We start from the raw sequence: 20,215 nt of genomic DNA on the forward strand, positions 1-20,215 counted from the left end.
TTTTTGGGATTCTTTCTGAAGACAGGTTTGAGCTGTGGGCTATAGTCTGAAGATGCGCATAATACATGGTTCAGTTGGGTAAAAACCTTCAGAGTCGGGAACAATTAGTGAGAACTATAGATGATTGCATCACAAGTGGTTTCTCGGGAGTTTTATTAGCCACTAACATTGGAGTAGATGTTGCGATTAAATTTGAGTTTATGTGACAGGATGCCAAATCGCTCTTTCAGTGCTAATGTTGCCGATCCGTGCCCTAGGTCTAGAAAGAGAAGACGCAAAATAGAACGGCTTTTCTACACACATGCACTATATTTGCATGACTGCTCTTTTACTTTAAACGCAAGGTTGGTTTCGCACAGTCTGTGTTTGTCTTTCCTTGTACAGAATTTTTTTTAAATTGGGTTTTTTCATCTTTGCACCGGCATATTTTTGTACCCGAGATTATAGCACTCGGATACAGTTTACTCACATGACGACTTCCACCAATGAATATTTATATGTTAAACAAAATTTCATTAGTTTATTTTAATTATGGTCCATCAGGTTTAGTTTGGGTCACCATGAGTCTACGACCCTTTGCAACAGCTTGTAAAGTAAACGAGGCTGTACTGTCATTTTCCACCGGGGGTTGGACATTCTAATGCTATTACTTCGTAATGACTACCAATTTATTTCAAATCCGCACGCTATTAGTTTTGGATCTTTATTCATAAACTTACCGTAGTTCAAGCAAACCTCGGAAAAAGGTTAAAAACATTAAGCAACGGTAGACACAATTATGATGTAACAAGGCAAAAAGCACAAGTGTCGTAAACGTAAACAATGTAGAAATCTTGCTTTTAATAAAATTTTGTCTAAAACGGAAATATTTGTGGGTTGAAAATGACCGTCGGTGTGAATGTCCATGGGGACAAATGTCCGTGAATTTAAATGTTCGTGGGTGTAAATTGCATGTGTGTAAATGGCCGTGGATGTATATGTAGGTGCAAATTGCATGGGTTCAATATATAAAAGGGTAAAAATGTCCGGGGGGTGCGACCTACATGCTAATCTGTGGGTTCAAGTACCCTTGGGTACAAATATGCTGTTTTCACGCGCTGTCCTCGTGCTCAGTGAATGATATTACGATAAATCGTAACTTGCTAACCTGGGAAATTCCCTCAACTAATACCGAAATATTCACTCGAATATTATAGGGGTGACGTGTCCGTTATGATCATGTGATTAGGAGGGTTTGCGGTTAGGAGGGTAAAACGCTGATTTTATAATTGGATAGACAAAACAATTTGAAAGCAATGTTACGCTGGAATTTAAGGGTTTTCTATCAACAGATAATATATGGAATTTCTTAATAATTTTTATGCCTTTTGAAATTGATGCAATTCAGTAAAAAATTTCTGTTTACCCCTTATAAAGCTAGTCCGCAATTTATGAGTGCCTTATAATCGTACAACGTTGATAGCGAGGCATTCATTTTGGACAACGCCCTTGCAGGAGTTTGTCCTTGCTAGTTGTCGATTGATAAAGGTTCTTGATGGCAGAAGAGCAGGTAAATGCATACAACTCTGCTATAAATTTATGTATGTCGTAAATGGCTTCTTCTGTGTTACTTTCTCAAAAATATTTCAAGTTAAATTAGCATAGTTTAGATCAGGGTGGTCTAAACCCAAGCTCCGCTTCATTATCGGTGGCCCGCGTCGCATTTGCGGGAAGGTAAAAAAAAATTGCATTTGGTGTCGTAACTGCGTTTCATAAAAATAACAAGAAAAATCTTTTGACATTTTGTTACATCACTATTATCACTGAATTGACTAGCACTCGTGTTGCGGCTAGCTGAGTTGAATAATGTGCTTGGGTAGTCTAAATTATTAATTGGTTTTCTATATTTTTAGTCGGGAATTTATGGTATCAAAATAGGCTTAATAAAAAACTAAAAATCGAATGAGAAATATATTAGCCTAGGTTGGTTATGCCTGATAATTAAATATTAATGTTATAGTCAAAAAATATGATTCCTCTCGGATGTTTTAGTACTGCCTATATGTTAGAACATTTAGTAATTACCACTTTGTATCTGAAATTTGGTAACATTCGGTAATCAATCAATCTGCAGTTCTTTTGTAAACATGAATTTGAAAATAAAGCTGACGAATTCAAACAGATTTTTGACTATAGGCATGGGCCGGAAAATACCACAATGCTTTCTAAATATGTCTGTAAGGAATTATCTCATTATGACACTTTCTCTGGTATGAAATTGTACACCAAATGTAGATATATATATATATATAGTAATATATTAGTATATAGTATGGCATCACAAGTGAAAGGGTTTGATTTGTATTGCACTGTTTAGTGTTTACCTATCCCTGGCAGTATTGTAGCCCGCGAACAATACAAAAATAATAGTGTGGCCCGCGAGACCGACAACCTTGGACCACCCTGGTTTAGATCAATGTTTTAATTTTTGTCAAATACTGTTTAGTTTTAGAACTGCTTGATCTGGTAGCAGTAAATTCAGTTAAAATTTAAGTTTGAACGAAATAAATTCTCCATTTTGAAATAAATGAAACTTAGTGGTTGAAGTTGTTTTTAAACGTTTCTCTGTTAATTTAAATGCAGGGTGGCGAACTACATTAGGTCCATGTCAGTTTTATTCGAAAGTAATTCTCTGTAACTTTTTCATCAGTACTCCCACAGATATATATAATGTTAAACTTTATAATAGGTTCAAGTAAACGTTATTAATGATTGTATCGAATTAAACTATATTTGTTTCAACAGGCTAACGTGTTTGCGACCATTACGGAAAACCGTGCTGGTATTGTTATCACTTTCACAAATTCCGTCCAACGTGACTTGAGACTGGAATGCAATGTTGACGGAAGATTACTACCGGATCACGGGTTTCATATTGAACCCCACGATAGAATTCGTTTAGAATTCAGGACTCTGCGCGGCAATATGCAAACCGAGTACGAATATTGGAACTTTGCCATCCCAGGTGAGCCTCCAAATGGCTTCATGCCATCATGGCAATTGAAAATCGAGGTGTCAAGAATGTGATTTATAAAATCTATCTCAAACAATCAATTTCAATAAATTACAATTTTTTGCGACTTTGATATTCTCAATAAATTAAATATCAAATTTCATTATCACAGGTGAGCGGATATTGCAACATTCTCCACTTCCGATCCCAGTTGCCGTAATAGGAAGAGACAGTTACCATATAATGAGGTTTAGTATCCTTATTAACGACGTGGAAATCAACCGTGGACCTGTCCAGCTGCGGCCACTTGGAGGTAGGTTGCTGATCTAATTATTTTCAATTTTCATGTCTTTTTTATCAACAAAAATCCTAATTCAAACTAAAAAATATATATGAATTAACGTAATCATTACCACAAACGTATAGCTTAGCATGAATATTTCAGATGATCTTTGGCCTCAAACTTCTAATCATTACATTCTAAACGAAGTTCACATATTCCTCTTTACTAAGATAATCAGGTTGAAATTTTTCACTCAATAGAATAAAAACCATTTAATTATATTTTATTTTTTCAGAACAAAACAGAATACTGGGCGGCGATCACAATTTCTTTATTGAAAGTAAGTGTTTATTTTGTAAAATATCACTTCTCCTAAATTTACAATATGTAAAAATATTTCATCTTTTCAGATTTACATAGCACGAATGCATTTATTGGATCAACTGCCAAAGGTAATTACGTTTTTTTTCCTGGTATGTTTGTTATGATTTGTGTAACAAGATTTAAAAAATTTATTCACCGTAGTGATTGTACATTCTACATTGTGGATATGATCACTCACAGAGAAATTGTGAAATGTATTTATAAAAAATTTTCTAGTCATTTCAGCTAATTGCTCCATCTTTCTGTGGAATTTGCCAAATCCCATATTTCTCTATTTTATAGTTTGCTTTCGTCGAATCAAACGATTCCAGACGACGATGCGAATGGTGGGTCGGGGGATTCTGCTTCGAAACGACCTCCTTAGAAAGCTTTTTATATTTTGACTATTATTCGGACATCTACGTTGAACATTTCGATTTATATGGATTAAAAGAAATCTTTTATAACAGAAAATCCATATGTTTAATGTTGATGTAGTCGAATCAACAACGAGTTACGTTGCTTTTGTAGTCTATATTAGACTATTTATTGATACAATGCTCAATCTAGGAGCATTCAAAGTGTAATTCCACGTTTTAGCGGAAATAAATATTGTTGTTATATATCCCACCAATCTTACCTAAGCCTTTTACATTGGCCTTTATTATTTCTATAAAAAAGTATATTTTCTATCGATTCATTTTCATCATTACATTATGTTGCTGCTATTAATTATTGCACCTTTTTACATTGCTTTTTTTGGGATTTCTATAACAAAATATATTTTTGTATCAATTTATTTCTCCATTGAAATAGGCTGCTATTCATTATTCTACCTTTTTTATTTTATTTTCAGTGAACTATAAATACATTTTTATTTTTGGGATTCTTTCTGGAGTCGTGACTCGTGACAGGTTTGCGTGTGGGTTATAGAAGTTGAGCATTATTACGTGGGTAAAAATATTCGGACGAGAGAGCAGGGAACAATTAACTATAAGTAGCGCACACCGCACCCTATGTGTCGATCTTTATTTAAAAACGTGTAAATTTTTCACTCGAGATATTGAAAAAAAGTGATAACATCGCGCGCATCCCGAGTATTATTAAAGTAATTTTAGTAAAATTATCGATGTAGTCCAGGGAAACATGGTTTTTCCTAATCTCATATTTTTGCGGGGGCCTTGTACAAAACATCTCAAAAATGGGTAACAGGATCATGCGCAAGTATGTGGACACGGAGGAAAAAACGAAATATTTCATCACCAATTCCCCGAAAATCATATGCGGTAACTTACCATTATCTGTATCGGGATATCGTGACGGTACATTGATCATCATAGCTTTTCCAGGTCCTAGATATATTTATATCCCAGTGCTCGAAATAATTTAGTTCATGCGTTTATATATGAACCTATATAATATTACTGTTATTTGTTTCAATACAAAACCTAGGTGATGTTATATTGACCCGCGTTGAATGGGAGAGAAGCAAACGGCGCTCCCGTAGTATGTGCACCAAGATGGCGCACAACCTGATAATCCTAACCTGATTCAGATACTATGTCAAGGTTGTGCGCCATCTTGGTGCACATACTACGAGAGAACTCAAAAAATTGAAATAATTTCAAATTTTAGAATTACAAAATTATGGGTATAATCGACACAACAACATGTGTATTGTGTTAATGTGTTTGTTGTTCAATTTTCAACGAACATACTATTTTGTTTTGAAATTTATTTTATATCGTTTTAGAACCGAGATCTTCAATTTTAAAACAGCATTTCAACGTTACCCTACCCAATTTGCAACTAAAAACTTCTGACACCAAATTTTCGGAGAAAATATGAAGCTATAAAAAGACTCTATTACAAATGGCATAACTTTTGTTTCATCACAGATATTGCACAACATCGGCTTTCTTTCTCTATCAAATAGCCTACGGCAAAAGTTGCTAACTGCAGTGCTTCGATTGCCCAAGTTAAAGCAAAATAAGCTCGGAAGAATTCGTTTTACGTGGGTTGTGTGTGATTGATACGCAAAATAGACACAGCAGTACCTTCAGAAAACAAGACTTAAATTTGATTCTTCAACTGCAGTATATTTGCTTTACCCATCAAATGTAGAAATAGTTTTAAGAATTTATTTTATAAAAAACTCGACGTTGATGATTGTTTTGTAATACGTTGTTCGTAGATTAGCCTACTGTTGAAAGTTTAATAGTATTTTGATAAGACTTGGAGCTGGAGGTTAATTTACCGCTTTGGGCAATTTGGAAATTCCCTGGTCTGATACAAAAGTTTTTCCAGTGACGTAAACATTAAATATTATATTATCAGGATATTGTTTATTTACTCAAACAAGGGGAGAATGCGGGTAGAAATTTAAGAAGACTTAACCTACGTTATTGTTGAGTTTTATGTCGAGGCGTGTCAAACAATGATGTTGGTCTTTCGTTCGTTCGTTCTTGCTTTATTTATTTTCGAATCAACTTCTGGTGCTGCACAAGGAATATTTCAATGTAAAATGAAGACAGGATGCAATTTTCCTCAATGCGATCCTATTCCAGGGGCTTTAAATAAATTCGGTTTCAATATCGATGATTATCTACAGGTGCAGGAATTTCCAATTGTTTGTGAAGCAAGAGGTCAACAAAAAAGTGTCAATGTTTTACCAGAAATTGTAAACGATAATAAGGAAATTGGTGTTCTTAAGCAAGGTAATAGATATGTGATTCGTTTTTGAAATAGGATCTAAACGACATACGTGCCCAAATAGATTTTAATGTACTTTCGGTTTAAGCATTCTGATATAAATATCCTTCTTGCAAAAAGGCTTACCGTTGTTTTTGCTTTTTGTAGAACTGCGACGCGTTGAAAAAACTGTCAAAGAACAAAACGAGCAACTAGTAATATTGAAGTACGAAAATCGTCAAACCAAAGAACGTAAGTTAATCGCATTTTATAAATAATGTTAATTATGCCAAGACAGCATAATATTGTGACTCGAACCATGCTGTTGCTTGGCTATTTTAACAATGTTTTGGGTTATCACAGATATTTTTATGTGGTGACTAGCCTATATCTCAGTACACTTTCACAAAGTAACATAATTTATAAATTCCAGGTTGAATCACGTGTAAGATGGTGCACAACCTGAACATAGTATGTGTACCAGGTTGGGGTTATCAGGTTGTGCGCCATCTTGGTGTAATAATAATATAAAATTGAATCGTCAGCATACATCACAAATGAATTCATCTACGGCGGCTGTAACTATGCTAGAATACAAATAAACAGTAAGCAGTATTGGGGCGTTAAATAAACTTCGATAACCCATCAAATATAGCACAGGGTTTGGAATTAATAACATTTCGTGAATGCAAAAGCGAATATAATTACTTAACTGATGAGTAAGTGAAGCAATCCATAAGCTGAAGCTATTCAGGCTGATGGATGGTGAACACTGTTTTTCTGGTCTAACCTTTTTACACTACATTGCCATTTAAGTAGAACGGTGAATAAAAAAAACTACATTTCGACTGCAATGGGATCAAAAACTGCATGTACTGCATTCTCAATTTGAATATTAAGTTTGCAATACAGTATTTTATAACGGTGTTTAAAATTAACGATCAAATCAACATAGGCAAGGTGAAGAACTGTTGAACTGAGAACTAAAAACATTAAAACCAAAGAACGTGAATAATGTGGAATTCATGTCAATATAAATTAGTGGAATATATAGAAAAAAAAGAAACGATTTTTTCACAACAGGATTATACCATTGTGATAACCAAATACACCAGCTTCAAAATGTATAGTAACATAGTATGCCGCACTTCATTGCAGAAATAGTATTATTGTTTGATGGTGCTTTACTAAACATTGTAATTTTAACTACTATTTTTATAACAAATGATTGAAAATTATATGACAGAAATTCAAGAGCAAAGTAAAGAACTTAAAATACTAAAAGACAGCTTACGGGCCTTAATGAAAGGTAATTCTAAGTACTGACATAATCATTTTTATCAAAATATTTATGAATGGGGAGAAGAATTGTGATAGCGACACTATCGTCTCGTGAACAGACTGGTATTTTTATAGTTCACCTAAATTTATCAAGTGGAAAACTAATTTTGAAATGTCATTATTTTAAAATCAGCCATGATTGCAACGGAACATTTATTTATTTTTTCACTTTAAAATTCTTATCATTTCTTCAAATGAAAAGAAGGTGCAACACCAAAGCCCAGCCCGGTATCTAGAGTGAAACCAACAACCGTAGCAGGTAAGACATTTTGTACGTAAGACATATAATGAATTATGCCCAAATCAAATTTAATTTGAATCACACATATTCTCGAATAAATATTGCTATAAACGGTAAGAATGGCGTATATGCATTGAATTGACAATTTTCATAATTTCCGGAATTAATAATAAATACGAGAGCTTAATAATCGCGCAATTCAAGTTCCCTTGAGATCAAGTTAAATTTTGAAATTGTAATTTCAGACCTAAAAGCTGAGAGTCAGAGCTATTTCAGTCAAAATTCTGTACATTAGGCCTTAAACCAATATTTTAACAAACTTAACTTAAGATAGTTTCAAACAAATTTTAAACCTCACTATAGAAATTAACCCGGTCGAATTTTTGGTGCCCCCGAAGTATGTGCACCAAGATGGCGCACAGCCTGAACATAGAATGTGTACCAGGTTAAGGTTCAGGATGTGCGCCATCTTGATGCACATACTTCCTAAACGCCGATTTTTTTAGTTAAATAATTGTTTAAGCATCAATGTTTTTTTTCCCCGACACTTTCATATGTTATATGAACTGCAATGTATTTTAGATTTATAAATGACTCAATATCGAACCATGGGAATAGCATAATGGATGCAAACAACCTGCATTGCCACATATTATATAACTGACAATTGTAAAAAAGATAAAAATCGTGACTCAGTTGTGTCAATTTGGCCTCGATGTGGGTTTTTTAAATAAAGTACGGCAAGCATCGGTGGTCCCATCTCTCTGTGACTTAGGTAATATGCCAAAAATCAAGATAGTTCAACCTAACGAACGTTGCGTTACAACGCAATCTAATTCAAGATGGTGTAGTAAGTAGTTGATCGGCCGCCGGTCCTTCCGAAGTATATGTATCAAGATGGCGCACAACCTGAACATAGTATGTGTGATTGGGGTTCAAGTTGCGCGCCATCTTGGTGCACATACTTCCGGAGCGCCCCCGGCCCGACAACTCTCTTTTTGGTTTGCTGACAGTCCGATGGTTGAGTGTTTCATTACTTGAAAGTGAGTTTCTTTCAATTTTGAATGAAACAGAAAGAAAGCAATGGTTAACGGAAAATTTGCATTGAATTAAAAAAAAAATTTCGAATTTAATGCACGCAAAGCAACACTCTTTAACGTTGTAAATAAATCCCAATTATGGTAAACTTTCTACAGAACACGAAGGCGCATTGAGGCTTGTTAACGGACGGAACAATAAAGAAGGCAGAGTGGAAATCTTCCATGCAGGAAAATGGGGAACAATATGCGACGTAAAATTCGAGATTGACGATGCGAATGCCGTTTGTTATACTTTGGGGTTTAGCGGAGCAAAGTTCGTTCTAGGGCGAGCACATTTTGGATCAGGATCTGGACCTATATGGATTGCCTTCGATCATACCTGCAGCAAAACAAACACGGATTTTTACCTTTGCCATGGACCTTTTGGTGAAAATGAAGATGATAATGAAGATTATTGCGGCCATGAGAACGACGTTGCAGTAGCGTGCAATTAATGAGTTTGTACATCAAATTTAATATGTTAATCCCCGATTGTATCAAATCCAAAAAAAAAAGGTTTCATTTTGCAATATATATGAAATAAGGGTACTCCCGAAGTATGCGAACCAAGATGGCGGACACCGGAACGTAGTATGTGTACCAGGTTAAGCCATAATTTCAGGTACAAATACTACGGGAATCACCTGGCTAGTGCTCGAACTCGTAATATAACTTATATAAGGAATATTGGAATAAAATTATGGTCTAACCCTAACCTGGTAGCTGGTACATATAATATGTTCCGGTGTCCGCCGTCTTGGTTCACATACTTCGGGAGTACCGAAACGAGTATAACACAGATTCTCCAGCAACCATATCGTATGGTATAGATTTTCGTATTGTACAGCAACAGTGTAATTCAATGCATTTTCTTAAAGAAATTAGCAATCTTTAATAATTAGCAATTTAAGATGTACAATTTTTTTGTTTTATTCATCATCTTCCATTGCGAGACAACACGACTATGGGTGACATAACTGCGAATTTGTCTTACCTATAGTTGACTAATGGACCTTACTTATTGACTTGTGCACACAGAAAATATTGAACCATATTGTGTATATTAAGTAATAAACTTGTCTTTTGTGTACGTACAACTTTTGATTAGATTCTGAACTTAATATTTAAGAAATAGTCCGTAGTATTAATAATTATCAAGAAATTGAGTTTGAATGAATTTGAAAATGACATGTTTTAAGAATTAAGGGGATTGAAATTACTATTTTCAGTAAAAATGCAGCATCATACAGAGTCCATTTAATAACATAAAAATTCAATGCGTATTACAATCTTTCTGCTTATCCCATTATTTTATAGCATTCAAATACATAATAAAAAAATTCTAAAATATCCACCCATTCGGACACGAACAATCCCTTGTATCTGTGTGTATACTTACAAAATAGGGCGCCCACGTAGTATTCGTATCAAGATGACGCACAACCTGCCAACCCTGACCTGGTACGCATACTATGTTCAGGTTGTGCGCCATCTTGGTACGAATACTACGGGAGCATATAGCGGCGCAAGATAAGTAGGCCTACTACAGATATAAATTACAAAGATAGTGGACCCCATACACATTTTTAACACCACATACGTGATGCAAATTTATATTCACAAGTATTTTAACGCTATTACAAATAGATCAGAAATAAATCAAAATGCGTTATAATACAATACCCTAACCATTGATTTCAACTGGGTCTTTCAACTGTGTTTTGTACTTTGGCACTCAGCCAGTCAAAATAATACACGAAAATTGCCAATTAGCATGTTCCCGATACAGTTGTTGCTGTTTAGCGTACCGGCAGCCTACTTACTGGTGCGGATGCGTGGTTTTGATTGTTTCGTTGTTTTATTTGCTACAATTTGTTACGTGTAAGCCCCGTATATCAAAGCTGTGCTTCACGTTAACGTAAATTCCTTTCTAATTTTCGAACTGAAACCAATATTAAGACAGACAGCGCGCGAACTCTCGATGACAATATGGTCAATGAAGACAGTCGGGATGATTTTAAATGTAGGACCCTAATGTAAAATCGGTGAATTTAAAATTAAAAAACTACAGCTATGGTCTTTGGAGGCGTCCCGCTTTGAGGTCACAAAAATATGGTATCCCTATGTTAAAATATACATACTCCCTAATTATAACATAGATTGCGTAGAGGAAATGTCACTACTTATGTAACTAATTAGTGTAACACATCAATGATTGCGCTTGTCATTTGTATCGCATAATAGAACTTCATAATAGATTCTCAACGTGTAAGAGAATTTTACTTCCAACATCGTATTGGATGAACGCATTCACACAGTATGATCTGATTAATGTTACAATTTTATTAAGCTTCTGTTACACAGATTTTCTAACAAATACAGATGGTATTCATTCGACTTCAAATAGGAAATTACCACAAATTATTTTAAAATTTATTCTATGAATATGCCTAGTTCAACATACCTCGTAACATTCAGCTACCTCGTAACATTCAGAACAACGATAACATACGTTCAGTTGCAGTTACGCACAAGTTGCCAGACACAAAGGCTAAACGAATCACTTCCTCTGCCTTACGCGCGGTCAGCTGTGAGAGTCAAGTTTTGTTACATTTATTCACCTTTAGCTACGCAGCAAGTCATTCACCTGTAGCAAATAATTGTAATACAAATTGTGCTAACCTAATGAATGTTTCCCCGAACATCGACATAAAATACTTTAATAATGGTTCAATCTAAAAGCTGGTATAATGTGCGAGTCGCACTCACGACTATACGCACAGTTTAGGTAGTTTATGTGTGCATCATAGTCAGAGATGGACAAAGGCGAATAATATAATATTCCGAATACATTCTAAAATAAATTTTCGAATATGAAAAATTAAATATATTCTGAAATGGGTCTGTTCCACAAACGATATTCTTCAAGACAATTGTAAACTTGTAGAAATTGAATTGGGATTAATATTTTTTAATTAGTATTCGCTATTTCATTCTGACAATGATCACCTAATTTCTTGTCTATCATAAGATAATAAATGCCAAAAAATACATTTTCATACAAAATGATTCTAAATTAATCCTAAAATCAAGAATTTGCTAAATCAAACCAATTTCGAATATATGATCCGTTACGAAGATCACTGATTATAGTAATAATAAAGAATATTAATATTAGTACAGCAAATGAAAAGTGAAATTCCTCTTCAAGAATAACAAAATTTCCCCCCGTGGAGGAATTCTTTCCCAGGTTGGAAAACGTTGGACTACTTGGCTAAAATTAGCTACCAGTACTTTATATCAGGGGTGTGCAACCTGCGGCCCACAAGGAAAAACTGTGCGGCCCGCGGAGAAGTACCAATTTTGAATGGTGTGCCCGCGAAACGAGTTTTTAGTTTTGTTAATCTGGTACCTGCGAGTAATTCCAATCTATTTGCGTCGCAAAGCCTATACCCGTACCTGAGTGGCACTGTTGTATATATATATAAGCCAAAACGCTAGCCAAATCCTGCTGCAAAATACAAGATTTTATAAAAACGTGTTTCTCAATGAATTCGTTAAAAGTCGGTGTGACAAATTAAATTCAATTCTTCAGAAATTTCAAACCTGTACGCGATTAATTCTTTCTCTGGATCTTCAACCACAAACTTACGGACACAATTAGGATGCAACAAGGCAAAGAGCACAAGTGTCGTAAACAAATATTTTCTAAAACAGAAATATTTGTAGGCTGAAAATGACCATGGGTGCAAATGTCCGTGGATTTAAATGTTCGTAGGTACAAATTGCATGGGTGCAGATGCCCGTGAATGTATATGTAGATGCAAATTACATGGGTGCAAATATAAAAGAGCAAAAATGTCCGGGGTGCGATCTACATACTAAAATCCGTGGGTTCATGTCCCCCTGTGTACAAATGGGCTGTTATCACGCGCGTTCAGTGAATGATAATTCGTACCTCGCTAACCTAGAAAATTCCCTCAACTTATACCGAAATATCCACTCGAATATTATAGGGTTGACGTGTTCCATTATGATCATGTGATGGTTTGTGGTTAGGAGGGTAAAACGCTGACTTTTTAACCAGTTAGATAAAACAATTGGAAAGCAATTTTATCCTAAAGTTTAGGGTTTTCCTAACAACAGAAAAAGTATAGCATTTGTCATACTTCTCATGCCTTTCAAAGTTATAGCGATTCAGTAAAAAATTTCTGTTTACTCTTTATAACGATAGTCCGCAATTTTTGAGAGCTCTATAATCGTGCAACGTTGATAGCGAGGCGCTCATTTTGGACAACGCCCTTGCAAGGAGTTTGTCCTCGTCTATTTCTTGATTGATAAAGGTTCTTGATGGCAGAAGAGCAGGTAAATGCATATAACACTATGTCTTGAATGGTGGCTTCTTTTGTGTTGCTTTCTCAAAAATGTTTAAAGTCGATTTAGCATAGTTTAGAACTTAAGTCTTAAGTTAAGATCAATCTTCTTATTTTTGTCAAATATAGTATAGTTTCAGAACTGCTTGATCTGGTAGCAGTAAATTCAGTTAAAAATTCAAGTTTGATCGCATCAAATTCTCCATTTAAAAAATAAATAAACAACAATAAGTGACTGAATTTGTTCCAGATCTAGCCGGGTTGCAACTTAAACGTTTTGCAAATTATTCAAATGCAGGGTGACGAACTACTTAGGTCTATGTCAGCCATATTCGAAAGTAATTTTCTGAAATTTTTCATCAGTACTCCCACTGATATACTATTAAACTTTACAATACGTTCAAGTAAACGTTATTCTGTTATTAATGATTGTAGTCTATCAACTTTATTTTTTTAAACAGGCTAACGTGATTGCGACCATAACGGAAAACCGTGCTGGCATTGTAATCACTTTCACAAATTCCGTCCAACGTGACTTGAGACTGGAACACAATGTTGACGGAAGGTTACTACCGGATCACGGGTTTCATATTGAACCCGACGATAGAATTCGTTTAGAATTCGATACTCTGGAAGGCAACATGCAAACCCGATACGTATATCGGAACGTCGCCATTGCAGGTGAGTGATTTCATATGGCTAGGCCTGACATGTCAAACTATGTTCCGCGGGTCAAATCAGACCAGTTGGGTGATTCAATCTGGCCCGCCGGATGCTGCCATAAATTTATGCTTCTAACCAATTCTGCATGCACTACACTGTGGTTTTCATTTAAATGTGTATGGTGCAATAGGTTTGTTAGATTATGGTCGTAGTATGTGTAAGTTGTATTTTAGGTTGCCACCGAATTTCTTGTTACGCTACGTTTCGTTTTCTCGCTCACTCGATTCGACGGCGTGATTTTCACGCCCCATTCTTTCGCCTCGTGTGCGGTCACGCGCAGCCTTGAGTTTCAATTTAGTGCCGACAAAGTTTGTTAAGATCCCTATAACGCTCTCTTAACGTTCTTTTTTTGTTCGTAGCTTACGTATTCCTGCAAGGTAATTCAATCTATCGATTCCCAATGGTTTCTAATAATCTGTCGTCGCTGCATCCCTTTTCTGCGCCTTTATTCGTGGAGATTGATAGCTAAATAACATCGCCCGCAAGTCTAAATGGTCAAAATATTTGACCCCTAACCCAAAAACCTTGCTCACCCCTGTGCTAGGACCTAATAGCTAATGACAATTGAAAATCGCGGTGTCAAAAATGTAGTTTACAAAAGCAATTTTATTAATATACAAGATTTCGCGATTTTGATATTCTCAGTAAATTGAATGATAAATTTCATTATTACAGGTCAGCAGCTATTGCGACATTCTCCATTTCCAATCCCAGTTGCCGTAATAGGAAGAGACGAAGACAACCATTTAATGAGATATGGTATCCTTATTAACGACGTGGAAATCAACGGCGGCCCTATCCAGCTGCGGTCACTTGGAGGTAGGCTGCCTCTCTAATTCTGTCCAATTTTCATGGACAAAAATCCTTACTTGAACTAAAAAAAGATATATGAATGAACTTGATCATTCCCACAACGTATAACTTGCCATGAATATTCCAGATGCTCTGTGACCTAAAACTCGTAATAGTTAAATTCCAAACGAATTTCACATATTCCTCTTCACTGAGATAAATACATGTATTATATTGAGGTGAAATTTTTCACTTAATATCAGTGAAAATCATTTAATTATTTTTTTATTTTCTCAGAACTAAACAGATTACTGGGCGGCGATCGCAATTTCTTTATTGAAAGTAAGTGTGCAAATTCTTTGTCACCAGTTTGTTCAATTATGTAGAATCTATTATTGTAGATTGTAGACGCTCAACCCAGTAGACAATAGATAACAGCAGAAAATCGACAATTGCGACAATTCTTCTTTCGTTTATTGTACAGTAGAAAGAATTGTATAAGATTCTGATCTATAAATCGATACCCCGAATATTAAAATTGTTTATAATACTAATTACTCTCTGGTTACCATCGATCCAATTATTTTCTGGTTGACATCTGCTCTTCTAATTAAAAATTGACTTTTTATTGATCTTATTTTCAAATTGGAAGAATTTGGTGAATCCCCATATTCAGCCTTTTTCTTTAGCTTTTAGAAATGTTCGCCAAAATTACTAATTTTTCCCGATATAATACTCCCTACATTTTTAAATGGAAATCATGGGTTTTAAGACATAAGTATGGTGCCTATAGGTTCTAAAAAATTCACTATAAAACATGAAAAAATGGCAAAAACCACATTTGAAAAATATACACACATAAATTCAAAAATATGGGACGAGAAGGAAATAGAGTATAGGAGATAAGAGTGTAGATTAGACACGAACGGGCGTTTAGTGTTTTTTAAATTTGATTTCGACACATAAAAATGATCTTTCGATCCAATATAATTCGTTACACTGCATTACTGGTCGCTCATGTTTTTGAATAACCCTTATAGTCGGGTGAAAATAGCGCTTTGGAAGTTCGCTTGTTGCGATATGTTGATAATGCCAGCTTCGGACTTGGAAAAAAATAGCGCTAGCACTAATAACCCTCTGGTTACCATTGCTCCAATTATTTTCTGGTTGACATCTGCTCTTCTAATAGACCTTATTGATTAAAAACCCATCCTACGTGCAAAAATAAAAGTGATTTAAAAAAAAACAATTTTAACATCAACTCTTATGGGGAATGTGATCACCAGAGCAGAAATTTGCATTTTTTGTAATTTTTTAGATATCTTTCATTGTATACGTGAGCAGTTTTGAGGATAGAATATTTTTTACATCTTTTTTGATATTTTTATCATGATAAACATGGTCAAGATTTTTGATAATCGTTCATTGAAACTTTAATGAGCGCGGTGTTTCCGATGACGTCATTCTCACTAGACCATGAGATTCTGCCAACGCGCCGTGCTCTGTGGGAACTGCTTGTGATAACAGAATACTGGAATACCGGTACCGGGACCACAACTGGTGTTCAACGAAAGACCTATTTTGGTTTTTATTGGATGTTATATATTTCATGAATTCCATGCAACTATGTACATTTCTGGTACACCTTTCAAAATCCAATGGCCTAACTCAGTTCGTATGTTGAGTCTTGTTGGCACCATGTACCTATCCCAGAATTGGTGATGTTCAGGGCTGGATTTAGACCATGAGAGGCCCCTTCATATTTTTGAGCTCAGAATTTCTCTCTAAACAACAACACATGTCATTGCTTAAAATTTAAAAATATGAGTGCATTAAATTTTTCATTCTCCCCATTCATGGGTGTGAATTTTTAATTAAAGGAATAAAAATTTACTTGAGGCAGTTTTGCTTTCAATTTCTTTGATCAAACAACCGCTACAGCCATACTTTAACATAGAAATTTCCAGCAGAATGCGCATAATAATAATTTCCCTCATTATGATGCTGTGGTTGAAACCAGTTGTGTACAGAATTTTCTACTCTGAAAAGCTTGATATATATATATATACGTTTCGTAGGGTTTAAACTCGTCAAGTTTTCAAAAGATTACAAATTTCGAAACCGAATTTCGAGGCTCTAGGTTTCAGCCTGCCTAGCCTATTGGTAAATCCAGCTCTGGTGATGGTCCCTACAGCAAATTTCTGGCCCTAATCACTCAGCAGACTGAAATAAATGGTTTTCAGCATTTATTAGCAAAGATAGATATTTTAATTAAACATATAGTTCAACTTGAAGCCTGTATAATGATATTATAAACATATGTCCCATTATCACTGCATTGTGAGAAGGCTTTCCATACTATCAAGTCTATAAGGTTTTAGCGTCTTCCAATGTCTCAGATGGAAACTTCAGTCTTCGTTTCGCATATTCTTTTCATTAATACCATTAGCATTTGAAGCTTGACTGATTCCAATGTATCTTTTCCATTGTTGTTTAATGTAATAGCCTAAACGTGACTTCAAATTTTTTTCTCACTTCAATCATCACATGTTTGAATACCCGAGCTGACTTCTACTGATTTGTTATTAATTTATAATTTTTTTTTATAAATTGTCGTACTTGCTAAGTGTCCACTAAGTGAAAATCTATAAAAAAAAAAAAAAAGTGGTTTAATAATGAACTACATGTTTAACCAAATCCAAAAATATTCCTTAACTTAGTCAACCCGTCCTCCAAGAAGTTTTTGTTAAATTGTTCAAACATCTTAATTAACTGTTAATCTTGATAGCGAACATGGGGGGCAGGGGCTTTTTAACCTAGTAAGGAGACCGGTATTGTACCATTATAGGTTGGAGATATTCATCTTTTTTGTATACCGGTACTGTACAACTTATCCTGCCTATTGGCAGGCTGGGCAACATTTTTGTTCGTAGGCCTATTCCAGTATTTACTAAATAATTTAGTTTTCACCTCTTGCAGCCTTGGTACGGTACCGGTAGTTTAAATAACACGTCAGCATGCCTTCAGTAAATGATTGCTAGCGGTACAGGTATAAAGGCGTAAAACCAGTAAACAAACGTGATAGAAATGGTATGGGTTATAGATTGTCAATGTTAAACGCTTCCAGTACCGGTACCGTACTCAAAGCGACATTAGCGCCGCATTTGCAGCGCATATCCCACAGAGCACGGCAAGTTGGCAGAATCTCATGGTCTAGTGAGAATGACGTCATCAGAAACACCGCACTCATTAAAATTTTAATGAACGATTATTAAAAATCTTGACCATGTTTATCATGATAAAAATATCAAAAATATGGTAAAAAATATTCTATCCCCAAAACTACACACGTATACGATGAAACATATCTAGAAAATCTCAAAAAATGCAAACTTCTGCTCTGGTGATCACATTTCCCATAAGAGCAAATGTTAAAAAAAAAAATTTTACATCACTTTTATTTTTGCGCGTAGGATGAGTTTTAAATGACTAAGGTCTATTGAAAATGTGCTTTTATTAATCTTATTTTCAAATTGAAAGAATTTGGTCAATACTAATATTCAGCCTTTTTCTTAGCTTTCAGAAATGTTCGCCAAAATTACTAATCGCTCCCTATATTGTCACATTCTCCTAACTTTACATCATGTGAAAATATTTCTCTTCTTCAGATTTACATAGCACGAACGCATTTATTGGATCAACGTGCCAAAGGTAATTATGTTTTTTTACTGGTATGTTTCCTATATTAAAATGTCCATTTCTGTGTAACTAAATTAAAAATTAAAATTTGCCGTAGTAATTGTACATTCTACATTGTGGATATTATTACTCACATGGAAATTGTGGAATGTATTTATTAATTTTTTTTAGTAGTCACTTCAACTAATTGCTTGCTTGCTAACAACCTAATGAGGTTTTCTCTCCCTCTTCCTGTGTAATTTTTCTATATTTCAAATCCTATATTTCTCTATTTTATAGTTTGCCTCCGTCGAAGTAAATGATTCCAGACGGCGATGAGCATGCGAGTGTTTGGTCGGGGATTCTGGTTCAAAACGACTTCCTTGGACAACTTTTTATATTTTGACATCAACATGATGCAGGTGGGCTGTCATACACTACGTGATTGTCCCCTGTATAACAGTATGCAATTATTCGACATCAACATGATGCAGGTGGGCTGTCATACACCATGTATTTGCCACCTGCATAACGTGATGCAATTATTCGACATCAACATGATGCAGGTGGGCTGTCATACACCATGTATTCGCCACCTGTACAACGTGATGCATTTATTCGACATCAACTTGATTCAGGTGGGCTGTCATACACTATGTATTTATTTGCCACCTGTACAACGTGATGCATTTATTCGACATCAACTTGATTCAGGTGGGCTGTCATACACTATGTATTTATTTGCCACCTGTACAACGTGATGCATTTATTCGACATCAACTTGATGCAGGTGGGCTGGCATAACTATGTATTTATTTGCCACCTGTACAACGTGATGCATTTATTCGACATCAACTTGATGCAGGTGGGCTGGCATAACTGTGTATTTATTTGCCACCTGTACAACGTGATGCATTTATTCGACATCAACTTGATTCAGGTGGGCTGGCATAACTGTGTATTTATTTGCCACCTGTACAACGTGATGCATTTATTCGACATCAACATGATGCAGGTGGGCTGTCATACACCATGTATTCGCCACCTGTACAACGTGATGCATTTATTCGACATCAACTTGATTCAGGTGGGCTGTCATACACTATGTATTTATTTGCCACCTGTACAACGTGATGCATTTATTCGACATCAACTTGATTCAGGTGGGCTGTCATACACTATGTATTTATTTGCCACCTGTACAACGTGATGCATTTATTCGACATCAACTTGATTCAGGTGGGCTGTCATACACTATGTATTTATTTGCCACCTGTACAACGTGATGCATTTATTCGACATCAACTTGGTGCAGGTGGGCTGTCATACACTATGTATTTATTTGTCACCTGTACAACGTGATGCATTTATTCGACATCAACTTGATGCAGGTGGGCTGGCATAACTGTGTATTTATTTGCCACCTGTACAACGTGATGCATTTATTCGACATCAACTTGATGCAGGTGGGCTGGCATAACTGTGTATTTATTTGCCACCTGTACAACGTGATGCATTTATTCGACATCAACTTGATTCAGGTGGGCTGGCATAACTGTGTATTTATTTGCCACCTGTACAACGTGATGCATTTATTCGACATCAACTTGGTGCAGGTGGGCTGTCATACACTATGTATTTGCCACCTGTACAACGTGA

The 20,215-nt window shown here is 35.4% G+C and overlaps 3 protein-coding genes across 6 annotated transcripts; all 3 read left to right on the forward strand.

Annotated features, from left to right (window-relative positions):
* Positions 1 to 1,399: 1,399 nt before the first annotated feature.
* LOC144411660 (uncharacterized) lies at positions 1,400 to 4,501 on the forward strand. 2 transcript variants are annotated; one of them, XM_078117482.1, is made up of 6 exons: positions 1,404 to 1,549; positions 2,785 to 3,004; positions 3,165 to 3,305; positions 3,571 to 3,615; positions 3,686 to 3,727; positions 3,942 to 4,501. In XM_078117482.1, exons 1-6 carry the CDS (start codon positions 1,535 to 1,537, stop codon positions 4,040 to 4,042), a joined length of 564 nt encoding a protein of 187 aa, XP_077973608.1. In that variant the 5' UTR covers positions 1,404 to 1,534; the 3' UTR covers positions 4,043 to 4,501. The 2 variants fall into 2 exon arrangements, with proteins under 2 accessions (XP_077973607.1, XP_077973608.1); XM_078117481.1 differs by having other exon boundaries at positions 1,400 to 1,549; positions 3,686 to 4,047.
* A 1,162-nt stretch (positions 4,502 to 5,663) lies between these two features.
* Positions 5,664 to 11,280, forward strand: LOC144428349 (uncharacterized). 3 transcript variants are annotated; one of them, XM_078117463.1, is made up of 6 exons: positions 5,665 to 6,166; positions 6,248 to 6,355; positions 6,498 to 6,581; positions 7,576 to 7,638; positions 7,873 to 7,929; positions 9,108 to 11,272. In XM_078117463.1, the coding sequence occupies exons 1-6, from the start codon at positions 6,076 to 6,078 to the stop codon at positions 9,443 to 9,445; spliced, it is 741 nt and encodes a 246-aa protein (XP_077973589.1). In that variant the 5' UTR covers positions 5,665 to 6,075; the 3' UTR covers positions 9,446 to 11,272. The 3 variants fall into 3 exon arrangements, with proteins under 3 accessions (XP_077973594.1, XP_077973589.1, XP_077973586.1); XM_078117460.1 differs by having other exon boundaries at positions 5,666 to 6,355; positions 9,108 to 11,246; XM_078117468.1 differs by lacking the exons at positions 7,576 to 7,638; positions 7,873 to 7,929 and having other exon boundaries at positions 5,664 to 6,355; positions 9,108 to 11,280.
* Positions 11,281 to 13,263: 1,983 nt separating this feature from the next.
* Positions 13,264 to 19,231, forward strand: LOC120341314 (uncharacterized). Its single transcript, XM_078117471.1, has 6 exons — positions 13,264 to 13,355; positions 13,825 to 14,044; positions 14,762 to 14,905; positions 15,176 to 15,220; positions 18,547 to 18,589; positions 18,857 to 19,231. Exons 1-6 carry the CDS (start codon positions 13,341 to 13,343, stop codon positions 18,873 to 18,875), a joined length of 486 nt encoding a protein of 161 aa, XP_077973597.1. The 5' UTR covers positions 13,264 to 13,340; the 3' UTR covers positions 18,876 to 19,231.
* Positions 19,232 to 20,215: the final 984 nt, after the last annotated feature.

Source organism: Styela clava, chromosome 1 (assembly GCF_964204865.1).
Source record: "Styela clava chromosome 1, kaStyClav1.hap1.2, whole genome shotgun sequence".
NCBI lineage: Eukaryota > Metazoa > Chordata > Ascidiacea > Stolidobranchia > Styelidae > Styela > Styela clava.

Bases quoted from the DNA above. Each gene is read 5' to 3' on its own strand.
- LOC144411660 (XM_078117481.1), top strand. The intron at 3,306-3,570 runs GTAGGTTGCTGA...TTATTTTTTCAG, and splicing joins CCAGCTGCGGCCACTTGGAG to AACAAAACAGAATACTGGGC. The intron at 3,616-3,685 runs GTAAGTGTTTAT...TCATCTTTTCAG, and splicing joins TCACAATTTCTTTATTGAAA to ATTTACATAGCACGAATGCA.
- LOC144428349 (XM_078117460.1), top strand. From the start codon at position 6,076: ATGATGTTGGTCTTTCGTTCGTTCGTTCTTGCTTTATTTATTTTCGAA. The intron at 6,356-6,497 runs GTAATAGATATG...TGCTTTTTGTAG, and splicing joins AATTGGTGTTCTTAAGCAAG to AACTGCGACGCGTTGAAAAA. The intron at 7,639-7,872 runs GTAATTCTAAGT...TCAAATGAAAAG, and splicing joins CTTACGGGCCTTAATGAAAG to AAGGTGCAACACCAAAGCCC.
- LOC120341314 (XM_078117471.1), top strand. The intron at 14,045-14,761 runs GTGAGTGATTTC...TCATTATTACAG, and splicing joins TCGGAACGTCGCCATTGCAG to GTCAGCAGCTATTGCGACAT. The intron at 14,906-15,175 runs GTAGGCTGCCTC...TTATTTTCTCAG, and splicing joins CCAGCTGCGGTCACTTGGAG to AACTAAACAGATTACTGGGC.